The following is a 26,107-nucleotide window of genomic DNA, read 5'->3' on the forward strand; positions in this document are numbered from 1 at the left end:
TTTGAGGCGAGTTGTTGATATCAGCTCAGTTTGCGTTCACGTTCACGGGGCGCTGTGTTCATCCGCCTGGGGTTGCCACTTGGGCCGAAACTGGCATGGCAATAGCTAGATCCAGAGTTTTTTTTCGGGCTGACTGGAGCCTTTTGAAGACTTAAGAATTTAAGTTGCATCCAGAGATGTTTTAGTGTTACATTTTTTTAAGTCACTTCTAAGTCGCAGACATTTATTGCATATACAGAATAGGATACCTGCAGGGATGTCGGAATTAAGTAAAAAAAATAAAAATCGCCAAAACATCGCAGCATTGTGTGTCGGTAACCGCGTGCATCCCTGTCGCGGAATAGGGTAACCCTAAACAGCTGACTGCGCGGGTTTCATTTGAATTTCCGGGACGTTTTCCTCCTGTCCTGAAATTGGTTTAATTTAGCTGGAATTTCGTCAAGTGCAGAATGTGTATACCTTTCACCGGCTTTATTAAGCAACGCAGCACCTCTACAAATGGATATTCAAGCAGCACCGCGAAAAGTGCAGCCACGAGCTGGGTGAGCAGAAACACGCTTAACACGTTGCACATCTAAAATTGAGATAAAATCAATTGAAGCAATGTTTATACATACATATGTAAATTATTATTATTACCAGGTAAAAGCTGGAGATGTAGACCGGCTGTCTAAAATATCCCACCGCTGTCCTTAGGACGACAATGTGCCAGAGAAAAGACTGAAATGAGATCCTTGCCAACGGCCGAAACACCGGCAATGTGCAGAAATCGTAGGCCATGCCTGTCGTAGATTCGTAAGTGACTCGATGACCTTTATTAAAAGCTGTTATTTAACCCACCTCCCACCTTGCAGCTCATAAGGATCACGAATCCGGCGCATATAACCACCCACAAGATCTTATGGATGCCCGCATACAAGGCTAGCCATAGCGATGGTTTTGCAAAGTCCAGTCGAATGAAGATGTAGCCGGAGAAAAGGACTCCCAACGTGGCCAGCACAAGCAGCCACATGGTGAGCCCGTACTTAAGATGACCCAAAAGTTCTACTTTTCCAGAACGATGTCTGAGGTAAAAGTGACCGCACAGAAAACCAAAAAGATAGCCTCCCAAATTTGTGTAAAAGGGGGGATACATTTGGTAGAATGTGTCCGAATGTCGGAAGTACAAGTAGCGATACGTTCTAGGGACATTCACTTATCATTGACTGAGAAATATATCAAAAGTTATAAAAACCTACTCCGGACGAATATGGTAGATGCCATCCAACTGAAGAGCGTAGGTCAGTACAGCAGGCACTGCAAAGGCAAGTGCAAAAAGAGTTGCGTAGATGCCCCTTGTCAGCTTGGGATGTCTAAAAGCAGCACAGAGGTATTTTTAAATTCCAAGATGGGCAAGGAACTCACTTTTTGGTTATGATAATGACTATAAGAAAGAGCTCAAATAGCTGCATGTCAGCTCCTAAGTACCATGTCTGATGGGAGCACTACAATAAAAATAAGTTATATAATAGGTAAGGTGATTTTAAATGCTTCCACTGCAGTGCGCTGCCTTAAACTTCAGGTGGCTTTTCTGAAACGCTGAACGATAATTAAAATAACGTACACTGTCTTCCAGCATATGGTTTGTCACGAAGAACACGTTCTTCCACCAGTTGGACCGACAGAAGACCCGCTCGGCCTCCGTAAGATGTAGCCAAAAGGGGCCGTCTTGAAGGCGCACCAGCAGTGTTCCATTGAACAGGATGAGAGCTAGAAGCGACGGCAGGAGTCTAAAGTATCTGTAGAAAAACACACGGAAGTACACAGCAATGCACTGAAACGTGCCGGTCTTGGGTTCAATCAGTTGACGTTTGGTAAATTTCACGTAGAGAAGAAAGCCACTTATAACGAAAAATATCTGGATGACCAAGCTGCCGTTCTGGAATATTGACGTCTCGAACCTGAAAAGGAACTGCTCAAAAAACTCCGGATTTTCTATTGGAACAGTCATGTAGACCATAAGCGTGTGGCCCAAGATCACTATAAACACGCCGATCACCCGAAAGCCGTCAAAAAAGCTCACATCACGCGAGAAATCTGAGTTATACGGCTCAACCAATCGATGATAGTTTCGTACCATTGAGAAGGACGTAAGGAGTCGTTTTCCTGAAGGCCGACCAAAATCAACTTAAGCGTTCCAAATTCCTGTAGTTCATATCTACTTACCACGACTCTTCGGTGGCTTTCGATAGAAATTTTCTGATTTTTGCGAGCTCATTCGACTCATTCGGTAGTCAAGGAAAGAGGAACACAAAGTTGTAAGGATGATAACGACCAGAATACCATAAAACGTAAAGTCAACCCAATCTGAGGAAATAAACTTTACACAGTGCTTCAATTACCACATACAGGAATACAAGCGGAAAACTGCACCAATACAATTATATAGCTTGTTAAAAATAATCTTGACTTACCCAGCTTAAAGTCCTTATCCGAGGACGAGACACAATACTCGATAAGGTTTTGAACCCTGAGCGAAAACTTCTCACCGAACTTATAGTTTAGGCAGCTGTTCACAACCTTTTTATGGAGAAGAGCCCTTTCTGAATTCGTTTCTTGCCGATGGTGTACCTTGTCGTAGTAGGATATAAGTTCCTTATCCAGTATTTCATCTTTCTCGTACTCCCTGAACTCAGATATGTTATTAATACTTTGCTTGCAGCTCTCCAGACACACGCCCCTGAAGACGTGATCATGGCGAAAACGGTGCTTTGAGTCCTTTGAAACTTCGTCAATTTGGTGCCACAGAGCAGAACTAGCATTGGGTAAAATCTCGACGTACACCAAGCAGTAAGTCCCAGAATGATTATCCAGGCAGAGATCGTAGTCATCGAGATCATAAAGAGGGGGCATTTGTCTGTAGCGAGTTACTGCGTACGAAACTCTTCTTGAAATATCTTTATAGAGGATCTTTATAGTTAACGCTACTTACAATTGAACGAACTAGATAAATTATGTCCTTGTCCCAAAGAAAATATTGCCAAAAGAACACCCATTTCTATACAGCGGAGCATGTTGAGTGTGTTTGGTCTAACACCTAAAGATCAACTATTGAGAATCTCTGTTCGATTTGTCTAACCAATTTAGCGATGGCGTGCTACACCGTCAAGCTCGGCTGCGTTTGCCAAAGATATTTCTATAAATTACTTCGACTTGACGAAATCACAGCTATAAAGTGGATGTCGTTTATTTTAATTTATTGAACTTTAATTTTTTTCATAGAAAGCTTCATATTGCTTAACCCAAGTGACGCCCAGTGAATATCGGCAGATCCAAATGGGACTTCACGTAGAATGCAAAAGGATGGTTAGCAATGAAGTGCTTGCGACTGAAGCCAGCCACGGGCATCACCCGGAATCCTGAGGAAGAACCATGGAAACGATGCAGAATTTTAGAAACTTGCCCTCAGACTTTATTAAGGCTACATGCTTGGTTAGTACAAAAATATTAAGTGTGTATATAAGATCATCAATTGCACACAGTCTAAAGTTGTGTGTGTATTCTTATAGATAATGTTAATGCTGAATATACGCTCGGCCAGCCAGTTATATAGGACTGGCACATGAAGATGAGACCCTCGATTGGTTAGTACAAGGTGCTTATTTATACTTTCTTTATGCTGCCAGCGAAGAGAGCTGTTGAGTCCTTGTTTAGAATGTAAAAGTTAAATGGATGATCGACATAGAAACGTATCGGATCCGGGTTCGGCATGGGCATCGATCTAAAGCTTAGGAATATACCTGCGAATTGGGATTACATCGAAATTCAGTTCAATGGTTGTGACTGATGTATGTTGATGGAGTGCTAACGTTAAAACTTGTTGATTCTTCCCGCAAACAAATTTGTAGAATCCTTATTGATTATATAATAGGTAAATGGATGCTCGACATGGAATCGGACGGGCGGTGGTTCGTACGTGAGCATGGTGGCATAGCACATGACCATTCCTGCAAATGAACATCAAAGTCGTAGCTCAAGGGTTTAAAAACTGTAGTTAAGATAATGGACAAGCAAATAATGGTGCAGATGCAATTTATTTATTCTTAATGTATTCTACCCAGGCATACCGGTCAATGGATTTTTGTTTTTTGATTGATTACGGATTATCCTAAATCTTCAGGTAAATGCGTGACAAAACTTAGGACATTGTAAATAAATAGCTGCGTTTATTGTTCTGCCAAAGAATCAGGTACCATCACAGCTCATCATGCTCGCTGGAGGCGGAGATATTTTCCTCTAGCCGCACAACTGAGCCCCAAAACAATGGCAGTTCCTCCTGATGCACAACGGCATAGGTGAAAGGATGGTCGGCTAAGAACTCAAGTGGTTCCTCAAGTGAGACAATAGCGCGCTTCCTACGCACCACCATGCCTGCAGGATGGAAAGAAGACAAGACAGACACGGATGAACAAATGGGACATGCACAGGATGATGGCTGCCAAAAAATACCAATGACTTCGACCACTTACCCGTGGCGGCCGCAGCCTCTGTTCCCTCCTCGTTTACTTCTATGAAGGCCTTGTGTATGATGGCTGACACTTTCAATGGCTCCGGACTTTGTAGCATTTTTCCAAATTCAGCCTGGTCGCTGAACATCCTTGACATGCCAAGCTGCAGGAGGTTTATAGAAACATGAAGTGTATTTCTTTGCTTATGTGTCTAAAGTCAAGCTCACCTGCTGGAAGACCTCAGACAACTCCACTTGGAACTCTGCCTTAAACCTGGGCAATTTGAGCACCACCTTTGTTTCGTGCAACGCCTGCGTGATCTGCGAGAGGGTCGTGAGGCGCAGCTTCTCCTCCAGTGCGGGCAGACCCGTCTTGGTGTTGGGCAGAACGATCAGCATAGAGAGGTCTGAGTCCTTGTAGGGCAGTTCCAGGGCCTTGGCATCCAGCGCCGGCAGATCGGCAAAGCGTAACCGCTCCTTTAAACTCATCATCGGAACCTGGACGGTTCGCTCGCCATCCAGGTGAAAGGTTTCGGGGCGGGTTAAGTGCTTGGAGAACTGGTGCCGCCATGTGCCCTTGAAGTGAATGGCGTTCACAAGGACCAGTCGCGAATTGGAGTCCAGTACATCAGCCGACACAAGGTCCTTGATCAGGTGGTTCGTGCGCTGCTCCACCCAATTGTTGATGGTGGCAGCTGCTTGGACATTTTTGGCAAAGTCCACGTTCTGAGCCGCCGAGAGAAACTGCTTGGATAATAACTGGTCGAACTCCTGGCGCAGCTGGTAGCCCTCCATCACGAAAATCTTGTTGGCGATGCGCAGGATCTGGCTGTCCTGGTAGGCGGCCAGCACCTGGTGGAAACTCTGTGCAATTTGCTCCGGTTCACTGGAGACTAGACCCAGTCCCTGGTCCAGTTGCGTGGCCGTCTCCTTTTCTGCGCCCAGCCTGGCCATCGCCGCACAGGTCTGGATGGAAAAGGGCGAGAAGACAATGTTCTCGCCGGGCTTATGCGCCGCCAGCTTGCTGTACACGTTGATGGAGAAGAGGGCCAGCCGGCGGGCGAACTCCTGGTGGGCGGCGTCGGCCATGGTGAGGTCAGCCGTGTGGACCGATGGAAACGGGGAGAGGACTAGGCCGAGCAGGGGGAGCAACCAACAAGCTGTAAGTATCCAAATCAACCGTGGATGAGTTGTGCTCGATTTCATAAATTTATGTAATTGCAGTGGACGGATGAGTCACCTCCACAAATGGTGTTCACTATATCTTTCGGGTTGGCCGTTTCGCCGGGGGATTCACTTTCTTGATTATCAGAAACTGTAATTAACTGCCTGCTCCAACTGCTGGTACTCAGTTATTCCAAAGCGACTGCGAGTTTGTAATGCAATTTTTGTTCTTATAAGCGGGTGCCGTCGTCGACTTTTATGATGTGGCCTTTAAGCAACAACTGACTTTTCTCAGCGAGCGCACATTGTTTCTATACCCGCATATATGTATTCCCCCACAACAGTGTGTTCTCTTCATTTCGTGTTCCCAAACGGGTTTTTCTCTTGTCTGCATTCAGTGCTCTCATTGATTTCACTTTTTTAATGTACATTGCTCTTTCTTTCGCTCTTTTTAGAGTCGAACAGTCGGATAACTCACCATATGACTGAAAACGCAGGTCCATCCTCAGTAATCTTCCTTACAGTAAACCTAGTCTTCAAAGCGTACGTAATAGACTAACCATAGACTTCAGGTCCACACTATTTGCTACGCCCTTATCAGCCAAAGCTCAGCTTGAGCTTGTTATTATTTGCGACAATAATGGGATTTTTTCAGTTCACTGATAACAGAGGAAAGCTGAAATTGAAATCATTTCTATCTATATTTGTTTACTACAATTTGTCGAAGTCTGTGAGAGTAACAGAATCTGTGAGTCAATACAATCACTTAAGCCCCTGCACTTCACACCTTACTTGTAGTCTCAGTTTATTTATTGCTAAGGATTGAATTTTATTAAAGAAATTTCTTACATATAAAGATATTTTAGGAGTGTGCATCCGTTTCTTTACGTACATGCTTTACATGTTAGGAGTTCTCAATCTGCAGTGACAAAATGACCGGCAAATAGAAGACCATGGGTGTTGTCACTGATAGCATAGAAGAAAGGTCTATTAGCGTGAAATGCCTTTGGAGGACGCTGGGGTGCAGGCATGCTTCTAAATGTGGCAGCCATAGCTGACAAGATCTTTGAATTAGTTAGTTAAAATATATTTATAAATATTTGAGTAAAATTACTATTACTCTTTTTTTTTTTACATGAAAAAAGCCGACAGTTGCCGAAAGTAAGACTTGTTAGCAAATGGTATTCGTATGAAAATGTACAGATCAGGGTTATCAAGTTGCCAAATGTAGAGCTCTTGTTTCACTCAAATATGATCATGTTACTCACCCGTCGCGGCTGCAGCTTTAGTGCCAACTTCGTTAACCTCGATAAATGCTTTGTGGACGATCTTGGAGACACAGAGGCTTTCCTGGGACTTCAGCATTCCGCCGAGTTCGGCCTGACCACTAAACATACGCTTCATGCCCATCTGTGATATATAAATAAAATGTATAATACTCAAAAGTTGATAACAAATCCATTTCAGCTAACCAGAATAAAGACCTGGGATAGTTCCTGTTGAAACTCGGCTGTAAAACTTGGAATCTTCACATCAACTTTCTCCAGATTCATCGCCGATGACAATGCCTCTACAGAAATGTCAGTAAGTTGGTTTTCCAGGCGCGTGAGACTCGACTTCTCATCCGGAAGTATAACGATCATAGCCATATTACAGGCACTATAATTCATTCTGAGGGCAGTGGCTTCCAGCTTGGGAAGCACGGCAAAAAGAAAATTCTCGCACACGTGCATCATTCTCACTCTAGTAGGCTTTCCCGATCCAAAGAATTCCTCTTCTCGGGTGTCTTTTTCATTAAATCTGACTGCCCATTTTCCTTTGAAGTGAATAGCGTTTACTAGACATAGCCGCGCGTCCTTGGATAGAACATTTGGACCGATAATGTCCTTGATTAGGTTGTTGGTCTGAGACTCTACCCAGTGGTTGATTATGCTGGCAGCCTGCTCGCTGCTAAAGTCAATCTCTATTGGTTTTGAGCGAAATTTCTGCTCTAGAAGGCGGCCAAACTGCTCGTCAACTTGAAGACCCTTCATAACATAAAGGCCGTTTACCATTTTAAGGACCTGGCACTGTTTAAAGGACTTGAGAAGGACACCAAAGGCTTCAGCTACTTCGTGAACTTTTCGCCCACCGAATCCTAGCCCCTCGTCCATCTTCTTGGCTGTAGCCGATTCCTCCGAAGTTCCCATTCGCAGCATGGCCGCAGAGGTCTGGATGGACAACGGGGAGTAGATGATATTCAGGCCAGGATTTGCCCGGCACAAATGCTCGTGCAGACGAAGTGCGAAGTGTTCCAAGCCCTGTGTGAACTCCACATCTTTCATGGTGAAGGAAGCAGGTAATATCGAAAGTCATTGGGAAGTGGTTCTGCGATAGAAGAGTCAGAGTGTACTCATTTTTCGGAAGCATATAAAGTAGATATTCCGATATTATTTTACTTATTAACAGTTTGAGCACTTATTTTAATAAGAAGCTAGATGAGTTATCAACCTGTCAAGTTTCGGGTGCGCCGCCAGGAATCTTCTGTTCCAGCGGGCTAGTCAGCTAGCTCTCTCAGTGGAGAGCGCTTCCCACTTCAGACTCTCTCGGAATTTATCTAATCGAGGTGCAGTTCGTTCAGTTCTGACTCACAGCGTATTCCGGCGTTAGTCGAATCCGCGCAGTCTGACAGAAACCACGCTCTTACTCCGGCTGCCTTCCGATTGCCTCCGTGAGATTGTTTTTTCCGGTGTAAGTTATCAGCGCAAATAGCTTATCAGCGCGTGTAGAGAAATAATATTCATAGTTCCTAAAATAATTCAAAATCTCTCTTGGTAGGCTATGTTATGCTAATCTAAATATGCAGTAATTCACATAGGCTGGAGTATTGTTTAAATTTATATATACTCACTAACAATCTTATTTGTTTTTAAATTGCAATCACGACGTTTACTATAAAGCAATTAGTGATGACGAAAGCAAATACATACTAGGTGCCGCATTGACTCTATTAAAAGTAGGATAGTGAATTATATTTATTACTTTGACGTAGATATAGTCACCTAGTAGCAGTTGTAATTTAATACGTCATTCAAAAATTTTCGATTTATAGTTTAATTAACATAGGCAATGTTGAAACATTTATTTATATACGCAGATCGATATGAATGAACCGCAAGATGGCAGAAATCAGTTTGCCCAAAAGCTGATAGATATCATAACCAAAGAGGCCGTGCAAAGGAGCAAAGATCCCCACATCAATACCATTTTCTCACCAGCATCCGTCCAGAGTTCACTGACCTTGGCATTTATGGGGGCAACCGGATCTACGGCAGAGGAGCTGAGGAATGGACTTCTGCTTGGACCAGGAGACCGCCATCACATAGCCCTGAACTTCGGAGAGTTCTGGCGTACGAACTGCAACTACGGCGAAAGAGGGCCCGTGTTGAAGTCCGTGAACCGATTGTACGTCAACGAATCCTTGGAATTGCTTACTGAGTTCAACGAGATTGCCATGGACTTCTTCCAGTCGAAGGCAGAGGCGACTAGGTTCGCTGATTCGGAGGCAGCTACGCAGCTGATCAACGACTGGGTGGAAGAGGAGACGGAGCACAAGATCACCAACCTGCTTCAATCGGACGCCGTGAACAACGAGACGAGCGCCTTGCTCATCAACGTCTTGTATTTTAAGGGAAAGTGGCAGAAACCCTTTATGCCGGAAGCCACATCGATTGATCACTTCCACATAGACCGGGACACTCACGTGGAGGTGAATATGATGTACCAGGAGGACAAGTTCAGGTTCGCCGAACTGCCACAGCTGAAGGCTCGGGCTGTGCAACTGCCCTATGAATACTCAAACATTCACATGCTAATCCTGCTACCCAACGAAGTAACCGGTCTGCAGGAGTTGGAGCGGCAACTCAAGACCACGGATCTAGCCGACATTGATGCAGCTCTGACTGTGCAGGATGTGGAGATCTTCCTGCCAAGGATGTGCGTAGAGTACGACGTGGACCTCAAGCAGGTGCTTACTCAGGTAGGTGTTACAAGTAACCGATAGTAGTGGCTTCTTTAATAATAATCTGATATCTAATACTTATATGTACAACAGCTGGGAATTGTGGAAGTCTTCAGCGATAAGGCCAAACTAGATGGGCTCTTTACCTCGCGCAGCGGCCAAAAGATCTCGGCGGCAAGGCACCGCGGCTACATCGACGTAAATGAGGCAGGGTCGGAGGCAGCAGCAGTCAGTTGTAAGTGAAATCAGTTGCTTGCAACGTGCACATACGAACCTAGCACTAACACTGATTCCCACACTCAGTCATGAAGATAGTGCCAATGATGCTCAACATGAATACGAAGCACTTCAAGGCAGATCACCCGTTCGTGTTTTATATACGAAACCCGCAGGCCGTCTTCTTCGCCGGCCGATTCTCGAACCCCAAGTCTGGATCAGGAGAGCAGGGCTTGTCCAGGGAAGGTTCCGATGCCAGCATGTACAATCTCTAGGAACAGCAGTGAGACCAAATGGAACTCAGCTATGAAATCCCACTAAACCTCATTGGATTTCAATCTGAGAGAGCTGTGTGCGCAGTTCTCAGTAGCGTAATAAAGGTTTGCCAGTAGGTACACATATGTGTTCGGTGCATATATGAGCTCGTCTTGGCACTCAGAGCTCAGTTTACAGAGATACTTATCACGGGTAGGAGTTCGTTGTACACGGTCAAATGTATTACTTGTGTAAGTGGCGAACGCTTCTGGCCTATGAAAATACTAGGCTTTAAATTACTTATAACAAATTATGTTTTAAGTTTTTGTATTAGTCGTATAAAATAATAAAACATTATGATGTAACTTTCAATTTGCAAGAACTATCAGCTTTCGTTGAATTCGATCTGCTTTAATCTGTAAAAGTATAAAATATCACACTAAATATGCATGAACTTAATTTCCGATCGCTGAAACCGAATTGATAATTAGTTTCCCCACAACAGGCCTTCTCCTGTGGGTTACTACTGCAGCATGTCAATCCTCCAAGGAGATCTATCAGCTACTTTCCAAGGCCCATACAAATCAGAACCTTGTCGCCTCGCCCGTCTCCATAGAGACCATCCTTAGCATGGTCTTCATGGGCGCAGGAGGATCTACTGCCCAGGAGCTGCAGAGCGCCTTGAGGCTGCCATCGTTGGACAAGCAGGCGACGGCCGCCAAGTACGGTGCTCTACTCAACGATCTCGATCTCCAGGAACAGAAGGAGGGACCCATACTGAAGCTGGCCAACCGCATCTACGTCAACAACCAGTACAGCCTGAATCCAAACTACAACCTAGCTGTGAGGGAGCCCTTCAAGTCCGAGGCGGAGTTGATCAGTCTGGCCAATGGCCCTCTGGCGGCCCAGAGAATCAACCAGTGGGTGCTGGACCAGACCAGTGGTAAGATCAAGGACATGATCGACCCCGGCAGCATGACGTCCGATGTGAAGGCCGTGCTGGTGAACGCCATTTACTTTAAGGGCCAGTGGGCGTCGAAGTTCAACCCCGCTAGAACTAGAGCCTCCACCTTCCAAGTAACTGCGAACAAGAGCGTGCCCGTCCAGATGATGACGCAAATGGGAACATTCAGAGCCAACTACTTCCGCGACCTGGATGCGCAAGTCATCGAGCTTCCGTATCTTAACTCCAACCTGTCCATGACCATCTTTCTGCCCCGAGAAGTGGAGGGCTTGAGCGCCCTGGAAGAGAAGATCGTTGGCTTCGCCAGACCGCTGGATGCGAAGGAGGTGTATCTGAAGTTGCCTAGGTTCAAAATCGAATTTCGTGATGAGCTCAAAGAGGCCTTGGAGAAGGTAAGATTCCGCCACGAAATACCCGGTTGTGCCACTTTAAAGCTCGATTCTATTTAAGCTGGGTATCCGAGAGCTGTTCACCGACAAGTCCGACTTGAGCGGCTTGCTTGCAGATAAGTCAGGAGGCAAAGTCAGTCAAGTGTCGCACAAGGCGTTTCTGGAGGTGAACGAGGAGGGAGCAGAGGCCGCAGGTGCCACATGTAAGTACAGCGCTATCGCTATCAGCGATGAACGTGGACTCCTCCTATATATGTACTCTCTGCTCACAATAATCCCCAGCTGTGGCCGTCACAAATCGAGCGGGATTCTCTACGTTCCTCGTGGCCGATCATCCCTTTGCCTTCGTCATTCGCGATGCAAACACCATATATTTCCAGGGCCGTCTTGTAAACCCTTGAATAAATGAAAATTATTTAAACTTGAAAACATTGTTTATAAAATCCCAAACGAAATCTTATATATTATGGATTTCTGTTGAAGACTGTTGAAGGGCACTATGAGAGTGTGCGATGGCCACATAAGGCGATATATACACGAACAAATCAGGTTTCCTGATCCTAACAAACGATAGAACTATCTTAAAGTCTTTTTATTACAAAACATATTTTTAGTGTCCAGGTAAAATCAATAAGTAGTTAAATTTCCTCATAGCCGACGAACCCATGAAGGTAGAGGCTTGCATATCGTTAAAATGGCAATTCGAAACACTATTCACGCTTTCTAAACTTATTATGTCTATATACTGCATATAGAAAACAAGCACGTGCTCCTCGCATACTTAACAGGTAGGAGCCAGTACAAAGTCTGGCTAGATAGACTCGTCTATTGATCCTGATCGAGAATATATGTATATACATACTTTATATGGTCGGAAACGCTTCCTTATATATCCTTACATATCAACGAATCTAGTTTATATACAAAATTAACATGCTTGGGTAGGATTTAAACTCTTTGGAAAAACCTAGCCATTATAGAAGGCTTATCAAACGCCAAACTTAAAAAGAAAATATGATCTTTGGATATATAGTAATCTAAAAATTTATTTACATACTTATGTTTATATGTATGGGGGTTATTCAACTCAACAAAAATTCCCCACGCAGTGCGGTTGTAGGGCCCGAAAAAAAAGTCAGTTGTCAGTTCAACGCAGAAGCCCTCGCACAGTCTTTTAATACGTGAACGGCTTATGTATTCATTGAAATTGGTGCTTCAAGTAATTAAGAACAAGCCAATCCTCTACAGATAATTAAGGTAATAAGGCTAACACATTAAATTGCTGATCTAGTATACATACTTAGAAATCAATTTTTTCACTTTCGATGTGATTTCCGGAGAGAGGAGTATTTCTGTTTGTAAACAAAATGACATCACTGTTATTAAATGTCAACAACTGCACATCTAAGAGAGCAAAGTAAAGAGAACTGAAGTGTTTTCTCTTAATATAATTCCCAATTTTGATGATTTGAGTCACGAACTAGGAAAATGGAACTACAAATGAACCGCTACCGAATGAAGACTAACTAGTGTGGTTTAACTAGATATATAAACTATGTACTTATACATATATAAGTCACATAAAAGTATTTTTTTCTATTATTATCGAAAATACGCCCTTTTAAATGTTTAAATCAACCACTCACAAGATGTTAGGGAATAATTTGTGAACATTATTGAGGCATTAGTTTAGTAGGCAAATAGGAACCCGAGATAATATTTAGAAAAGAGTCTAAAAAAATATCAAAACATTTTTCAAAAGTGTGTACGTGGCAGCTTTGGGCGGTTTGTGGGCTTTAGAGTGGGCGTGGCAACATGAATCGACAAACTTGCGCTGCGTCTATGTCTGTGGAGTCTGCATGCCTTATCTCAACTTTCTAGCTTTTGTAGTTCCTGAGATTTCAGCGTTAATACGCACGGACAGACAGACGGACATGGTCATATCGACTCGGCTATTGATCCTGATCATGAATTTATATACTTTATATGGTCGGAAACGCTTCCTTCTGCCTGCTCAATACTTTTCAACGAATCTAGTATACCCTTTTACTCTACGAGTAACGGGTATACAAATCTATGCACTCTTTTGATTGTTCATTAGAATCGTAAATAGTAAAATCGTGGGAAGATTCATCTTTTCAATAAACCAGTTATGGCATGGTTGTATTACGGGAGAACGAAGAAACATAACCAGAGAAGCAGTCTAAGCCCCGAAAACAATGGAATCACAGTTTAAATTCAAAGTAACAATATTAATTGGTTCAGTCAATCTACGGTTCCTAATCATGTCAGTAGGGAAGACGCTTGCACAAGCTCTCCGCACACGATTTATTGATCTATTGGTCACTTTTGGTCTTTCCATGTCCACATCCTCCAATCAAGGTCATCACTTCTGCAGCTCCAGGTCTTAATTCTGGACATGGCGAACACTGTTAACTACTCCAAAGGTCCCGCAGGCGAGGCAAAATTTGCCCTGCAGCTGTTTGGCCAACTGGCCAAGTCCGAGTCCGACCGGAACATCGTCCTCTCTCCATCGTCCATCCGGACGGGCTTGGCACTAGCCTACCTGGGCGCCGAGGGCAGCACTGCCGACGAGTTGAAACTGGGATTGGGCCTGGAAGGAGCTGGTAAGAATGAGGTAGCTGAGAAATTGGCCCAGCTCTTGGCTAAAGGACAGTGGGAAGAGACGAGTGGGGACAAGGTCGGGCCTAAATTGAAATACGCCAATCGGATTTTCGTGGCCCAGAGGTTCCAGCTGGCCCAGGCCTACCAGGATTTGGTGAGCAAAAACTTCGCATCAGCTGCAGAGAATGTGAACTTTGCGCAAAGTGCGGACACAGCCAAGCGCATCAACTTCTGGGTGGAGGAGCAGACCCATCAGCAGATCAAGGACCTCATTGGTCCGGACTCAGTGGACGCGGATACAGCGGCCATCCTGGTCAACGCCATCTACTTCAAGGCCGACTGGCAAACCAGCTTTCCCGACTACGCAACTTACGCTAGTGACTTTGTCAACCACGGAGGACGAAAGGTCAGCGTGGACACCATGTCCCAGGAGGGTTACTTCAGGTTCGGCGAACTACCCGAGTTGAAGGCCAAGGCTTTGGAACTGAGCTACACAGGCACAGATATCGTTTTTCTGATCATTCTGCCCCAGGAGGAGCAGGGATTGGCCTTCATCGAGGATAAACTAATGGACATGGACCTGAATGAAATTAGCTCCCAATTGAGCAGGCGAAAGGTTTGCGTGCAGTTGCCCAAATTCAAATTCGAGTTCCATTTACCTCTGCAGGCGGCGCTTGAGGAGGTAAGTCCTTTAGCCTAAGTTACTAGATACAAGAGTGAAGACCCAATGGTAGTTACCAATTACTACTAGCGAATGACCGAGAGGCTATGAAGTTTTATAACTGAATGTGTTGAAATACATTGGAATGATTCATTTAGCATATTTCCTGTATTGTATAGTAAAGTCCTCAGCGTATAGTATAGATTCGCTGAAAAATGATTATTAAATGAAAAGTAAGTATGAAAAGTAAAATTATATATATAATGGATCTGTATAGCTAGCCGAGTGGATCTAGCCATGATTGTCCGCCTGTCTGGTTCTTTGAACTTCGCGCTTTTCAAAACTACAAGCTCGTGAAAAAGTTGGGTTGCAGCATGCAGACTTCATTTTCAAAAGTTATCACCTCGGGTGTCACGCTCACAATATTTGATTATATTTAAATTTTCGGAGTATATTTATCAATACCTACTGATACGCCAAAGACTTCTTTATACATATTTATATTCTCGAGCATAATTATTTTTGACTCTTTTAGTTGGGCATAAAGAAACTTTTCTCTCCTGGAGCAAACCTCAGCAGCCTTCTCCGGGAATCGGAACCCCTGCACATCTCGGAGGTGAAGCACAAGGCGGTTATTGAGATTAACGAAAAGGGAACCTCTGCCAGTGGAGCGACCTGTAAGACTGTGCATAAAAATAGCTGCAAACATTCCTAATTACCTGTGATTCACTCTAGATGTCAATGCTGCGGTGGAGTCTCTTTTGATTGGAGAGCAAGTATTTGAGTTCACCGCGGATCATCCCTTCTTCTTCGCCATCAAGGATGCTGAAAACACCTTATTCCTGGGCCACGTCAGTCAGTTGTGATTCGGAGAATCCCAGAATCCCAACATGATGTTTTGCCCGCATCCAATAAATGCCAGTTTTGTATGTCAAGTGCACAAGTACCGACAGGTATATCAACCTGGTTGCTTGATTAGTTTTGGGTTGCGTAATGCTTTTGGCCTTCCCGTTTGCTGCTTCTGTAATTAGAGCCATCCGAGCTGACGTTGATAGTTTATTAAGAGGATTTGGCCCGTTCAGCCTCCGATCCTGGCCAAGTGCCAGGCTCTTTGACAGTCCTGTATCGGCGTCCTGTGTGTGTGTGTGTGCGCAGGAGTAATAAATCAAAGTTGGTATAGCTATCAATCCATGACACAGCGGCTCACAAAAAGAGTCAAGAACGAAGGCGAACTGCGCTGGGGAAGAAGTGGCAATTTGAATGCCAGTAGTAAGTGGCCAAAGTCGAAGCACACAAGCATACAAGCACACAAGGACCTGTGGACTGGTGGACTGTTGGACTCATGGACACGCACATGGCCAAAAGTCAACAACTGTGTTGGCAATTTGCTGCAATCATCCAGTAACACATCCCCCCAACCTTCCTCAACCTTTCTCGTCCTTCCTGCCATCGCACTCCCATTTCCCAGGAGCCGATGTTTATGAGTGCAGCTAAATCGTTGTTCTCTGTGTTTCGCTCGCTTTTTCCTGCAGCATTTTGCTGCTTTTCGACGAGGATTTTCCAAATCCTTGACCGCTGACGGCGCTCGCATAAGTGCTTTACACAGCACCATAGAGCCCACCATAGGGCCTCCTCTTGTGGCAGATACTCGTATTTGCATATTTTCACACAGGTGTAAATTAAATTTGACAAATTTTTTGCGGCGTCAGAGCGCGTCCTTGTGATTTCCTGCCGCCCGGCCAGCAATTTTAAAGACGTTTTGTGACATTTACATACCTTTCGAGGCCTGGTCATTATTCAGGTTTATTGTTTTCGCAACGTTGCAGTTGCGGATGGGAAACAATTAGAGCGGGACTTACGCACGTGTAAAACATTTTAATTAAATCCGTGCCGACATGCCGCTTGGTTTTCCACTTGATTCCTGGAAATTCTGTTACACTTTCGAAGGTTATGTTGTGCGTTCCGTTTTTATACTGCGCTAATTGGTGGCCAGGGTGGTGCTGAAACTTTGACTCCGTTGTCACGGGCGACGCTCAAGTTTCCGTCAGAAAATTGAAATTGAAATTGAAATGACAACACAACAGTAGCTGGTAGCATCGGGAGGTAGGCATCAACCGCATTGGGAGGAGCAAAGGATTGCATCTCGCGCACCTGAAAATGGGAGTTTGGCGACAAGTGCCAAGCATCAGGTTGAGCTGTGGGCAGGTGGGTGATGTTTGGGATGGGTGTGGAGACCATCCCCAGGTGTCCTCCACCTTTGGTTGGGCCTTTTCCTAGTCCTGCTGCTGACGTCTCTGCATCATTTTTACCAAATTGACAGGGAACGCTTGATTTGCTCGCTACTCACGAGTGTGGGGCAATTTAGTCACTATTATTAACCCATTCCAGTTGCAGCAATCAATACTTAGTTCTTAGTTATTTTTCGTGCACTATGAACTATGGTCTTGCATTTTCAAATATAATCTGCTTTTAAAACCTAAACAAGAATGAACGTTTTCCAGTAACCGAATTTAAGACTTGTTTACAGGAGCAGAATTTAGATTGAAAGTGTGTACAATGAACAAGCATTATTCATAAATAAATATTTATTATATTAGCAACTGTGTGAAAGTTTGTTTGGTTCGAGTCATATTGAAATAGTTTTAAAATGTATACACACTTGAATGATTGTTAACAGAAATCAAATAAAACTGGTCACCATTATGTTTCCGAGAACGTAACTTTTGTGAACTATTGTGACTCTCAAAAGTTGTGCGGCAAAGTGTGCATTTAAAGCTTACAGTTTCCAGCTGTCTGTGGCAACTGCACGGAGGAGCAACTCCGCAGGTGGCTGGGTCGAAACGATTACTCGTTCTGCAACGGGGAACAGACAATTGTGGAGGCAAATTGTAATTGTAACTCTCATTTATGTGCGTCTGACAAGTTTGGTAATTAAGGAATTATGTCATGCGCACGTTTGCCATTCAGTGGGTCCCTTTTAGTAACTGGCTGTGTGAGGTGGAGCGTTGTTGATTGCATTGGCTACAATGGTTACCTTGGCTTTCCTCTGTCACATTCTGTGTCCCGAATATTGCATTTTTGCAATTGGCATTTAATTTTGAAATCTACTAAGTTGGGCATTGTGTTTATGCACGCTGCACTCCCATTGTTGCATTGTTGGAGCTCGAGGCAGGCTGGTAGAGATGTTAGGTGACCTTGAACACCCAAGGTGTTCCAAACTTGACACTTTCCCACGGCCCACATGGAAAGGTGATTGGCTACCGCAAAATGATAATAAAATACTATTGAGGACTGGGAAGACGTCAGAAGGACTCAAGAGCGTCACACATACAGCAGATGCCAATAGGCGTAACATTACGAATCAGATTAATGAATACTTGGAACATGCCCCCTGGTCTGTCTCGTTTCCCGTGGCCAAAGGACAAGTCCATCCGGATATGCCTCTTTTGTTTGCCAGTGTGTGAGTACCAGTTCAGGGCGATGGAAAGTGCAAAGGTTTGCTAGCACTTTGAAATTAATACATGCTATTGAATATTTCAAAGTGGGGCGTAAACAAGGTTTGGCCGTCAATTATCGAGCATACGCCCCGTGGGCCGCCATGGCGTCCCGTTTGCCTTTTGGCAGCTTGTGGGCTCTGTGGGTAATTAACATTTGTACGTCAATATTTGCAGTGGTAGCCGTTGGCCGTAGCCGTCTAAATGAAAATCTACACGTGACATGAGATGCTATTTGCCTCTCATTAGATTTAATTACCGTTTCACGTGGCTGTCAAAACAATTGGGCTTTTAGTGTTGTATGCTCTGCGAGATATGATAAACATTTGGTCAGAGTCATGTTGCTGTATCGAAAATCTGAATCAAAGTTTAGTGAACGAAAAGTTTCGGTTGGGACATAGATGCCAATCCCAAAATAACGAACTTGGGGTCGTCTGCTCAAAATTGAACTGTCACAGGTATTATTACCAACTGACCGCAGTTGACAATGCTGCGAGCGAGCCTTACTTCCTATCAAACAGGTTCGAGGGGCAACCCACGGACTGACTGACACTGAAAGCTCGGGTTCGGAACACAGCTATTGGCAGCAAGGAAGTCAGCTTTGTTTTGCCGACGCCTGCGTCCTGATCCGCTATGGCATTTGCTTGTTTGCAACCACAACCTGCAACACGTTGTGTTTTGAATGCTTTGGCGGCAAACACTCGTGGCCTGTTGGCTGAATATAAAAGCGAAGTTCCATGCTGGCAGCCAAACAGTTCCCTGCTTGACAGCAACCCACGCGCTCCTCCGTGGAAACCCAGAGACTTTCGACACTGGATTAAAACTTTGAATGAGGTGTTAGAAGTAACCGATACTCCTGTAGTCCTAGTCCGTCGGTCGGTCGGTGGTGGTGTTCAGAGTATCTGTGGCTTTGTGTGCGGGTGATTCTCCGAAACATAAGTCAAAAATTTAATCGCCAAATTGCAGTTTCCCATAGTTTCGTCGCTGTTTCCGGTTAATTAAGTATACGCCAGGTAAGCCCGCCTTGCACTGTGCACTGTGTCCCAATCCCTGTGACCTATTAAGGTCTGGCGGAGCAGTTGGGCTCGGAGTGGAATGCGGTCACTCGGAATGCCTGCATCCTGGTGCCCAAGTAACTCCTCAACTTTATGGCCGCATTAAGGCATATACAGGGACAGAAAAGCAAAGCACGTGCTGAGTGCAAGTGCAAAAATAACGACTTTAAAGTGCCTGCCAACGGGACAAGTTACGATTATGGCGAAAAATTCAAATTTCTCGCATCCTGACCCACAGACCTACCTACCCATCGCCATCCAGCCCTAGGTGGGTTTTTGATATCCAATTTTAACGGCAGCATTCGCTGGCATAATAAAAATTTATCGTAAGCGCATTAAATTTGTAGCCGCCGCAAGTTTTCTCCGTTCCCTTCCATTGCTTAATCGACATGTAGAGACAAAGAGTCTTCGCAGCAGTTAACATGTCTAAGTAAGCTCTAAGTTGCCCTCAGATCTGCCTTTTGTGTGTCCCGGACGGAAGAGACTGGGCGGATGGGAGCCATGTCATGTTGTGCATTTTTATTACCATTACACAGCTCACACATGGCAGGAAGTACTGGCTGGATGGCGGGATGGGTTGCAATCATCCCCTAGGAACCCCTAGAAAATCCCCCGTGCGGCTCCGTCATAAATTCTAAATTTGACAAATACATAAAATTGGAAGGGGGATTTCATGGGAAGCTCAATCCATTTGTGCACTGGTTTTGTGGATCTATAATCGGATTTAACATGTTTTTCATCCCAAACGAAAAGTGCTCTATGGGGATTCAATATTCCACACTATTTCGATATTGATAGACTTGGACTCCATTGCATGTGCCACCGTGCTAAAATGTTGTAGCTTTTTAGTTTGCACCCGGAAAATCATACATTTTCAGCCGATGATTGCTTAAAATCTAAGTTATTACATTCTCTTGTGGTATATCGAAGTTTGTGGCAAATTCTGTACTTCCGTTACTGAGTTATTGAGTTTTTTGGTTTTAGTCAAAGATACCACCATTGCCAAGGAACGCTCCACCTTCCATCGCCATCTTAGTACTAGGCCTTACTAGGAACTCACGTCGCAAAACGCAGCACTCAATTTGGACTCATATTGCCTACGCTTACAGCTCTCTTTCATGAAATTCATTCGCCTAATTGTATTTTTGCGATTGTTTTTCCAAGTATTTCTTTCTTGAGATGAAAAGTCAACAGACAGTCGGCGAAAAAGGTTGCTTTATTTCGGATTTTTCAACAACATGAGCGTACTCGGTAATCGGAAACCGCAACTGTTTGCTTAACTCCCTCCGAGGAGATTGCATAATTAATTTCACATAAAGCCCAGCCGAGTTTAACTTCTTAAAGCCGTTCTTTGGTGGGGAGCAGCTCCTAGGTGACGCGCCTGCTCCCTCACATTCACCTGTCGCCTTCATCCCCTAATGTATGTACTCGTACACAGTCGCTTGTAAATGCTTGTGCTCCATATGTTTATGCTAGATTAAACGGTTTTCCTGCCAAACTGCGTATGGGAATAAAACACACGCGCGCACAGCTATGCAGATGGCCCCGTAGGTATGCCAGCTTTTTTTATTGTATCTTAAGCTGGGCCAGCTTCGCAGCTTCGCAGCTCCTGGGGGACCAGACTCGGGGACCAGGCACACTATATCATAATGGAGTCTAGACCGGATGCCTGAAGTGCGATGGCATTTACCATAGTTTGCATTTCTACGCTCCCTTCTGGGCTTCTTGTCGCATCGAGTTGGTATTAAAGTCAGGCCTTCTGAGTGAGGTTCATTAATCCCATCGCATTCACAGTCGCCTGTCATGGACAAGGGAGCCCAAGAGGCTCTGCTTGTCTCTGAAGGCTATTAATTATATACGACTCATTTAATTGATAAACTTAATGCCGGTGGGCATTTTGCTCTTCATACCTTCGGCATACAACGTACAGTGCTCTGGATGTTGCAGCTGACACCTTCAAGAACGAGCCATTTGCTGTGCCTGAGAGTGTACTTCGCATCACTCATACGCACTGTGGTATGCAATGGCTTATCCCTGAGAATTCCGGCAGCTGGCGTGAATTGCAATCCGTATGCAAAGCGCAAATTGAAAATGCACACGTGAGCATATAAGGGGGATTGGCGGCACCCAAAGTGGGAACCAAAGTGGCAACTAAATGCTTTCGAAATGGCAAAACTGCACGTCTTTAAAATTGTTTTTGTTCTTGCCTTGCTGTTGTATTAAAATTAAAAGCACATAAAAGGTTCAAAGCTTCCACTTGGCCTGACAACCGTCCTTTTTCGTTCAGCACAGAACAGAACATAACAGGACGGAAAAGAACACGACCTGGCCCCCTATGTGCGACGAGTTCGTGTTTCCGCCCTAATGCCTCCATTTCCACTTATTTTAATAGTTTTTGCTCTTTTCCGGACGCCACTTGTGGGCCTCTTTTCCGCCAATGGCTTCATTGAAATTTGGGCACACACACGGAATACTTGTGGGTGAGCGGCCTCTTGTTGCGACCGCATTTGATTAAAGTGCTGGACCATGTTTGTTGTCCTCCACTCTCCGGCCATGTGATTATCATCTGGGGATGGGAATGTGTGTTTGGGTTTGTGCTGTTTTTATGGTCCGGCGGATTTCACTCTTTTGGCTTTTCCTTTTTTGGCTTTATTGAAATTTTATTGTACATAATTGTCTCGATGAGCAAGAGACGCAGCACGTTTGATTCTCCTTAATGACCATTAAATGCTTGCCAAGTTCAGCCAAAGCAAACATGAATCGCATTATATTAAAAGCAATTTGAACTTTTAAGACAAATGCCCATTTCGCGCAGTGGCACGTTTCTCAACTAAATTTTATAATGGATGAGCCGAAAGTATGCCAAATGCGCCTTGGCTCGGCTTCCCTGTACATCCATGCAGCACAATTTGCAGTAATTGCACAGCGATTCAAGACACCGCTCGTGGAAAATGTTAAAATGTTTCCCTTCAAACAGGAAATTAATCTAGGACAGCGCCGCCCACGGACTCATGGACTCACGAACACGGCTCGGAGGACCAAAGTGGGCAGTGGGGAGCTGTTATGGCTCTTTGCGCTGCAACCTAATTAACGTGAACAACTCAGTCACATTAACAATGCATACTCACGTTGAAATTGTTTATAATTTGATAACACGCCTGAGTGAGCAGGGCGGTGGCTGCTCCAAGTTTGCACTCGATCAAGTGGAAAATCAAAACTAAAGACAAGGAGAATGAGTACACCAGCAGATGTCTCTGGGTTGGGTGATGCATTCCCCCAACATAACATAATCCAACTCACCGCAGACGGACTCCTCGCCAAAACTTTGGCTCGGTTCAATTTCAAAGTGTCAAATGCAGTCAGGCAGGCACAACGAAACACAGAATGAAGACGGAATATTCTGCAAGTCCATAGATCGCTGTCATCGCTTAGCAGCAGAGATGAGGAAAAAGTGCCTCGGTTATTGTCAAAACCCCGTGCTCATGAGCAGCCTGTCAGAGCAGTCGAAAGGGTACACAAGGCCGCTGGCTGGACCCATGGATATATGCTAGAAAAAAAATGGAAAGCCATCAGCATATGCCTCACTGAATCACTCGCAATATATGTACATGGACGTCCCCCAATCCACGCGCCAGAGCTATTGACAATCTCGGCAAACTTCCGCCGACCGGCTGCCCCTTTTGTTGCCACTTTCCCTGGCTATCCAGCGCCGTTTCGCTTTTTCCATCCAAATACCAGCCCTCTGCGGCAGAGCAATCAATAAGTTCGTATACGAGTATACGTAAACCAACCCTCAGATCCAGCAGCATACTGCTCCTCTGCTAAAGTCGGTTCTCTAAAAGTTGAGCTGCCGTTTTTTGTCATGATGATAATATCAAATTGAGTTGAGTTGAGTCGAGTTTTTCATCGCTCTGCCTTCAAACATTTACGGCGCGAAAGTGGCTAAGTGTTATTCAAAAATCGATGCCAGGCCGCGGTCTGCCAATCTCCCACCTCAAACACGACAAATCTGACCAGCTTTTATGGCCTGATAAAGCAATTAATTTCAAATCGCCACGGGCAGGCAGATAAAGATCTGAACCTGATAGGCAATTTGGGGTTCAAAGGACAAAATCAGCCAGAAGAGAGAGGGCCACAATCAGGGACCTCATCAGCGGCGATAAAGATTACGTATATTATTATGTTAATCGACATTATGATGACAGTCATAAGCGCCCCATCAGACTGGGCAGGCAGAATCTGCTTTCTTCGTCGTCTGTCCTTTAGACTCGGGTTCCTTTCCTTTTCCGACTTTCCCGGCTGCTTTAAACACCCAACTCCGCGACCACCACCCAGACACACAAATCTCTTTATAATCGTCCCAGCGCCGTCGTCTTTGAGAAGGGAAATGTTAGCCTAGGAGTGGGCGTGTCCAGGAAGTCGGGTTGGGTTGGGTCATTTTAAGGATGGTTTGGATGCTTGAAGTGCGGGGGGTGTGGTGTATGGTTGGCCGTGGGGCTTTGTGCCTCACTTATACATTTTTATTTGTTGGCATTCCACAATTTATTTTATATCTTTTCCAGCGGCCGTGGCAACTCCTGCCAGTTGGCTATTCTGCCTGTTTGTCCGTAAGTTTGTCCGTAAGTCTGTCCGTCCGTCAATTTGCTGGCTTTCGCAACGCTCTGTCAATGCCTGACGGCCTTTTTTTTTGGAGGCGTCGCGGCTGCTCGTTCTCAGGTCGTTACACTTTAAGAAAGTTTGAAGCCGTAAGGCGGCATCGCAGGAATCTCGTCAAAGGAAGCCGTACACGCCGCCGTACGGGGAAGAATTACAAGAGGCCTAATCAAATTATGCCCACTTTGTTGGCCGCTGACGTTGGACTGCCACATAATACAAAGGAAAGTAGGTTATGCTGAAAGCGGAAGATGTGCTCATTAGGCCAGATGTAAGTGAAGTGTGTTGATCTGATTGTCGGCTTTTCGGGCTGCCATTAATAGCATGTCCTAATGCCGGGACAACGGGACGTATGCGTAATATATGTCTTTGAAACATCACAGTTTGACAGTCCCGCGCTTATTGGCCAAACTCGGTATCCCTAGACCTTCTGGTATGCTGTACGTTTGGGCTTCGGGTACCCAGTGCTCCGAATGCCAGGAATGCTGTTTGTGATTTTTCTTTCCGCTTTCCATTTAACATTTTTCACCGTGTCGCAGAGGAGTTTTCCCCGCTTTCCACTGGATCTTTTTGTTTGCTCGTGTTTCCGCCTTTTTCCCGCCATCTCCTGCTGTTTCCCGAAGTCACTCACGCGGAAAGCGCGTTGCGTGCTTTATGAATCTGCCCTGGCACTGCTTCTCTATTACGTTCTAGACAACTTGAACTGGTTCCCTGTCTCCGTTTGCGTATCCGTCTTCGTATCCGTCTTCGTCTTCGTTTCGTCCGTGAGCTTCTGCTCGTTTCCGGTGGATTCTTAGCTGCGTCCTTTGTGGATGGGTCCTTCCAACGTCCCGCGGCATTCCTGTTTATTAAGTCTAATTCAATTTTGCGGGAATTTTATTTGTTGCATACATTAGGGCCGCTGACGTTCAAAACATCCCCCACGAAACCGGATTCTGGGGACCAAGGTGCTGCGCCATCGTCACAGTTGTAATTACACACTTAGCAATTTGGAGTGTACTTTTATAAAGTTTTTAATTAAAACTTTGATAAATTAGCTCAATTTATATCCAGCCAGATATATACCATTTAACAAAAGCCACCCATCCGAACACATTCTATCTGGATTATCATCCTCTCCCTTTGCAGAAGCTGATTTCATGTTGGTGTGCATTTCTTTGATAGTGCAGATTTCCCATTTTAATTGAAATTTACCAAGGAGGTCTTCCTCTTTGAAAGTGCGGAGACGTGCATGGCTAGACAAAAGGCGAGCAGGATGCGGAGTAAATTAAATTGACAAAGAAAATGAGTACGGGGGAAAAATGTAAATAAATATGCCTTTCGTGGTCACAAGAAATTGGTTCACGTCAGCACAACTACTCTTTGCTCTCCGCTTGGGGCAATCGAATTTGGCCAAGTTGTTAAAGCTATCCTTTTCATATTCCAGCAATATGCCAGCAATTGCATTCTATCTTATTTGTATCGGTTCTATGTAAATGGAAATTTATGGTTGTGACGACACTTGCACATTCGTTTCAATTATTCACAGTTCCCATGCAACGGAAAGCAGCTACATGCATATAAATTCAGCTCAACTGCCAAGTGCGAATTCGTTTGAAATTTCTGGGGATTTCAAGTGCTGTTCGCAAGCTCATACGTTTTTACCGCTCTTGACATAGTCGCGAGCTGCCTAAATTGCCGAGCAAACATATGCTCGCAATTTCCCGCCCTGAGAACTGGGAAAGTGGCCCCAAGTGGGTCACAATCGGGCCAAGTCAAATCAATTGACGCCAAGACGCGTCTGCACACACAGCCATTGTCGTCGTGTTTGCTGCCAACACGATTAACCCACAAATGGCCCAGGCAGACGTGCTCCTTTGGATACTCCTTCTCGGCGAGATGGTGGCAAGTCCGACTACCACTGACATTGCAAACGCTATGCCATCTGCAGCTGAATCTTCAGCTGTTGCAGTTGCTATTTCTGTTTCGAGAAACGTGGCCACTCAAAGGGGAGCCCGCTTTGTGCTCGCTTCCTAGCATTTCCACTTTGCCATTACTTCGATTCCCCAGCCAACGGGGCGAATGGGTAACGAGCTGTGATGGGAACTGGCTGGGTACTTTCGCCCCGGTACCTTTTCAATCTATTTCAGTTACCGGCACTTTTCG

The 26,107-nt window shown here is 44.9% G+C and overlaps 7 protein-coding genes and 2 long non-coding RNA genes across 19 annotated transcripts in view; 5 read left to right on the forward strand and 4 right to left on the reverse strand.

The window, feature by feature from the left end:
- Window positions 1–158: 158 nt before the first annotated feature.
- LOC6528335 (nose resistant to fluoxetine protein 6) lies at window positions 159–3,103 on the reverse strand. Its single transcript, XM_015198936.2, has 10 exons — window positions 2,972–3,103; window positions 2,454–2,909; window positions 2,206–2,346; window positions 1,604–2,145; window positions 1,405–1,484; window positions 1,239–1,352; window positions 841–1,181; window positions 640–782; window positions 460–574; window positions 159–407 (listed from the first exon to the last, which is right to left on the reverse strand). Exons 1-10 carry the CDS (start codon window positions 3,051–3,053, stop codon window positions 352–354), a joined length of 2,070 nt encoding a protein of 689 aa, XP_015054422.1. The 5' UTR covers window positions 3,054–3,103; the 3' UTR covers window positions 159–351.
- On the forward strand, window positions 417–3,394 carry LOC120320840. 2 transcript variants are annotated; one of them, XR_005560423.1, is made up of 4 exons: window positions 417–542; window positions 643–795; window positions 855–2,829; window positions 3,262–3,394. It is a non-coding gene; the product is annotated as an uncharacterized LOC120320840 (long non-coding RNA). The 2 variants fall into 2 exon arrangements; XR_005560424.1 differs by lacking the exon at window positions 3,262–3,394 and having other exon boundaries at window positions 855–2,642; window positions 2,702–2,827.
- LOC6528336 (alaserpin) lies at window positions 3,220–6,251 on the reverse strand. Of its 7 annotated transcripts, XR_006245126.1 has the most exons (5): window positions 6,129–6,251; window positions 4,715–5,646; window positions 4,509–4,650; window positions 4,107–4,410; window positions 3,220–3,398 (listed from the first exon to the last, which is right to left on the reverse strand). XR_006245126.1 is itself a non-coding variant. In XM_015198931.3 (4 exons), exons 1-4 carry the CDS (start codon window positions 6,151–6,153, stop codon window positions 3,277–3,279), a joined length of 1,221 nt encoding a protein of 406 aa, XP_015054417.1. In that variant the 5' UTR covers window positions 6,154–6,251; the 3' UTR covers window positions 3,220–3,276. The 7 variants fall into 7 exon arrangements, 6 of the variants coding, with proteins under 6 accessions (XP_015054417.1, XP_015054412.1, XP_015054420.2 ...); XM_015198931.3 differs by lacking the exon at window positions 4,107–4,410; XM_015198926.2 differs by lacking the exons at window positions 3,220–3,398; window positions 4,107–4,410 and adding an exon at window positions 3,429–3,779.
- A 17-nt stretch (window positions 6,252–6,268) lies between these two features.
- LOC6528337 (antichymotrypsin-2) lies at window positions 6,269–7,974 on the reverse strand. Of its 3 annotated transcripts, none has more exons than XM_039371698.2 (3): window positions 7,123–7,974; window positions 6,919–7,060; window positions 6,269–6,326 (listed from the first exon to the last, which is right to left on the reverse strand). In XM_039371698.2, exons 1-3 carry the CDS (start codon window positions 7,972–7,974, stop codon window positions 6,307–6,309), a joined length of 1,014 nt encoding a protein of 337 aa, XP_039227632.1. In that variant the 3' UTR covers window positions 6,269–6,306. The 3 variants fall into 3 exon arrangements, with proteins under 3 accessions (XP_039227632.1, XP_002089390.1, XP_015054409.1); XM_002089354.4 differs by lacking the exon at window positions 6,269–6,326 and adding an exon at window positions 6,464–6,616; XM_015198923.3 differs by lacking the exon at window positions 6,269–6,326 and adding an exon at window positions 6,472–6,704.
- Window positions 7,975–8,536: 562 nt separating this feature from the next.
- On the forward strand, window positions 8,537–10,261 carry LOC6528338 (serine protease inhibitor 42Dd). Its single transcript, XM_039371696.2, has 4 exons — window positions 8,537–8,622; window positions 8,787–9,668; window positions 9,744–9,885; window positions 9,954–10,261. The coding sequence occupies exons 2-4, from the start codon at window positions 8,793–8,795 to the stop codon at window positions 10,139–10,141; spliced, it is 1,206 nt and encodes a 401-aa protein (XP_039227630.1). The 5' UTR covers window positions 8,537–8,622; window positions 8,787–8,792; the 3' UTR covers window positions 10,142–10,261.
- On the forward strand, window positions 10,183–11,903 carry LOC6528339 (serine protease inhibitor 42Dd). Its single transcript, XM_002089356.4, has 4 exons — window positions 10,183–10,372; window positions 10,627–11,477; window positions 11,536–11,677; window positions 11,757–11,903. The coding sequence occupies exons 1-4, from the start codon at window positions 10,360–10,362 to the stop codon at window positions 11,873–11,875; spliced, it is 1,125 nt and encodes a 374-aa protein (XP_002089392.1). The 5' UTR covers window positions 10,183–10,359; the 3' UTR covers window positions 11,876–11,903.
- Window positions 11,904–12,602: 699 nt separating this feature from the next.
- On the forward strand, window positions 12,603–15,695 carry LOC6528340 (serine protease inhibitor 42Dd). Of its 2 annotated transcripts, none has more exons than XM_002089357.3 (4): window positions 12,603–12,731; window positions 13,857–14,781; window positions 15,296–15,437; window positions 15,496–15,695. In XM_002089357.3, the coding sequence occupies exons 2-4, from the start codon at window positions 13,894–13,896 to the stop codon at window positions 15,624–15,626; spliced, it is 1,161 nt and encodes a 386-aa protein (XP_002089393.1). In that variant the 5' UTR covers window positions 12,603–12,731; window positions 13,857–13,893; the 3' UTR covers window positions 15,627–15,695. The 2 variants fall into 2 exon arrangements, with proteins under 2 accessions (XP_002089393.1, XP_039227631.1); XM_039371697.1 differs by having other exon boundaries at window positions 12,607–12,731; window positions 13,873–14,781.
- On the reverse strand, window positions 15,191–15,597 carry LOC120320841. The gene is made up of 2 exons (XR_005560425.2): window positions 15,491–15,597; window positions 15,191–15,435 (listed from the first exon to the last, which is right to left on the reverse strand). It is a non-coding gene; the product is annotated as an uncharacterized LOC120320841 (long non-coding RNA).
- A 3,305-nt stretch (window positions 15,696–19,000) lies between the features above and the next one.
- LOC6528341 (GTP-binding protein Di-Ras2) overlaps window positions 19,001–26,107 on the forward strand; it is a 29,861-nt gene continuing 22,754 nt past the window's right edge. The window contains exon 1 of the mRNA XM_002089358.3: window positions 19,001–19,267. The gene's annotated coding sequence lies outside the window, so the exon portion shown is untranslated. The remainder of the gene's footprint in view (window positions 19,268–26,107) is intronic.

This window comes from Drosophila yakuba, chromosome 2L (genome assembly GCF_016746365.2).
Source record: "Drosophila yakuba strain Tai18E2 chromosome 2L, Prin_Dyak_Tai18E2_2.1, whole genome shotgun sequence".
Lineage (NCBI taxonomy): Eukaryota > Metazoa > Arthropoda > Insecta > Diptera > Drosophilidae > Drosophila > Drosophila yakuba.

What these genes read in the sequence shown, in the direction of transcription:
- LOC6528335 (XM_015198936.2), bottom strand. Translation starts at nt 3,053, where the DNA reads ATGCTCCGCTGTATAGAAATGGGTGTTCTTTTGGCAATATTTTCTTTG. An exon ending in ACCATATGCTGGAAGACAGT is followed by an intron (nt 1,485 to 1,603) that starts GTACGTTATTTT and finishes TTTTTATTGTAG; the next exon opens with TGCTCCCATCAGACATGGTA. An exon ending in CTTAATAAAGCCGGTGAAAG is followed by an intron (nt 408 to 459) that starts GTATACACATTC and finishes AACCAATTTCAG; the next exon opens with GACAGGAGGAAAACGTCCCG.
- LOC6528336 (XM_015198935.2), bottom strand. Translation starts at nt 6,153, where the DNA reads ATGGACCTGCGTTTTCAGTCATATG. An exon ending in CCTGCGTTTTCAGTCATATG is followed by an intron (nt 5,647 to 6,128) that starts GTGAGTTATCCG and finishes GGATACTTACAG; the next exon opens with CTTGTTGGTTGCTCCCCCTG. An exon ending in TGTCTGAGGTCTTCCAGCAG is followed by an intron (nt 4,651 to 4,714) that starts GTGAGCTTGACT and finishes AACCTCCTGCAG; the next exon opens with CTTGGCATGTCAAGGATGTT.
- LOC6528337 (XM_015198923.3), bottom strand. Translation starts at nt 7,974, where the DNA reads ATGAAAGATGTGGAGTTCACACAGGGCTTGGAACACTTCGCACTTCGT. An exon ending in TATCCCAGGTCTTTATTCTG is followed by an intron (nt 7,061 to 7,122) that starts GTTAGCTGAAAT and finishes TATATATCACAG; the next exon opens with ATGGGCATGAAGCGTATGTT. An exon ending in TAAAGCTGCAGCCGCGACGG is followed by an intron (nt 6,705 to 6,918) that starts GTGAGTAACATG and finishes AGATCTTGTCAG; the next exon opens with CTATGGCTGCCACATTTAGA.
- LOC6528338 (XM_039371696.2), top strand. Translation starts at nt 8,793, where the DNA reads ATGAATGAACCGCAAGATGGCAGAAATCAGTTTGCCCAAAAGCTGATA. An exon ending in TCAAGCAGGTGCTTACTCAG is followed by an intron (nt 9,669 to 9,743) that starts GTAGGTGTTACA and finishes TATGTACAACAG; the next exon opens with CTGGGAATTGTGGAAGTCTT. An exon ending in GGAGGCAGCAGCAGTCAGTT is followed by an intron (nt 9,886 to 9,953) that starts GTAAGTGAAATC and finishes TCCCACACTCAG; the next exon opens with TCATGAAGATAGTGCCAATG.
- LOC6528339 (XM_002089356.4), top strand. An exon ending in TCAAAGAGGCCTTGGAGAAG is followed by an intron (nt 11,478 to 11,535) that starts GTAAGATTCCGC and finishes ATTCTATTTAAG; the next exon opens with CTGGGTATCCGAGAGCTGTT. An exon ending in AGAGGCCGCAGGTGCCACAT is followed by an intron (nt 11,678 to 11,756) that starts GTAAGTACAGCG and finishes AATAATCCCCAG; the next exon opens with CTGTGGCCGTCACAAATCGA.
- LOC6528340 (XM_002089357.3), top strand. Translation starts at nt 13,894, where the DNA reads ATGGCGAACACTGTTAACTACTCCAAAGGTCCCGCAGGCGAGGCAAAA. An exon ending in TGCAGGCGGCGCTTGAGGAG is followed by an intron (nt 14,782 to 15,295) that starts GTAAGTCCTTTA and finishes TGACTCTTTTAG; the next exon opens with TTGGGCATAAAGAAACTTTT. An exon ending in CTCTGCCAGTGGAGCGACCT is followed by an intron (nt 15,438 to 15,495) that starts GTAAGACTGTGC and finishes GATTCACTCTAG; the next exon opens with ATGTCAATGCTGCGGTGGAG.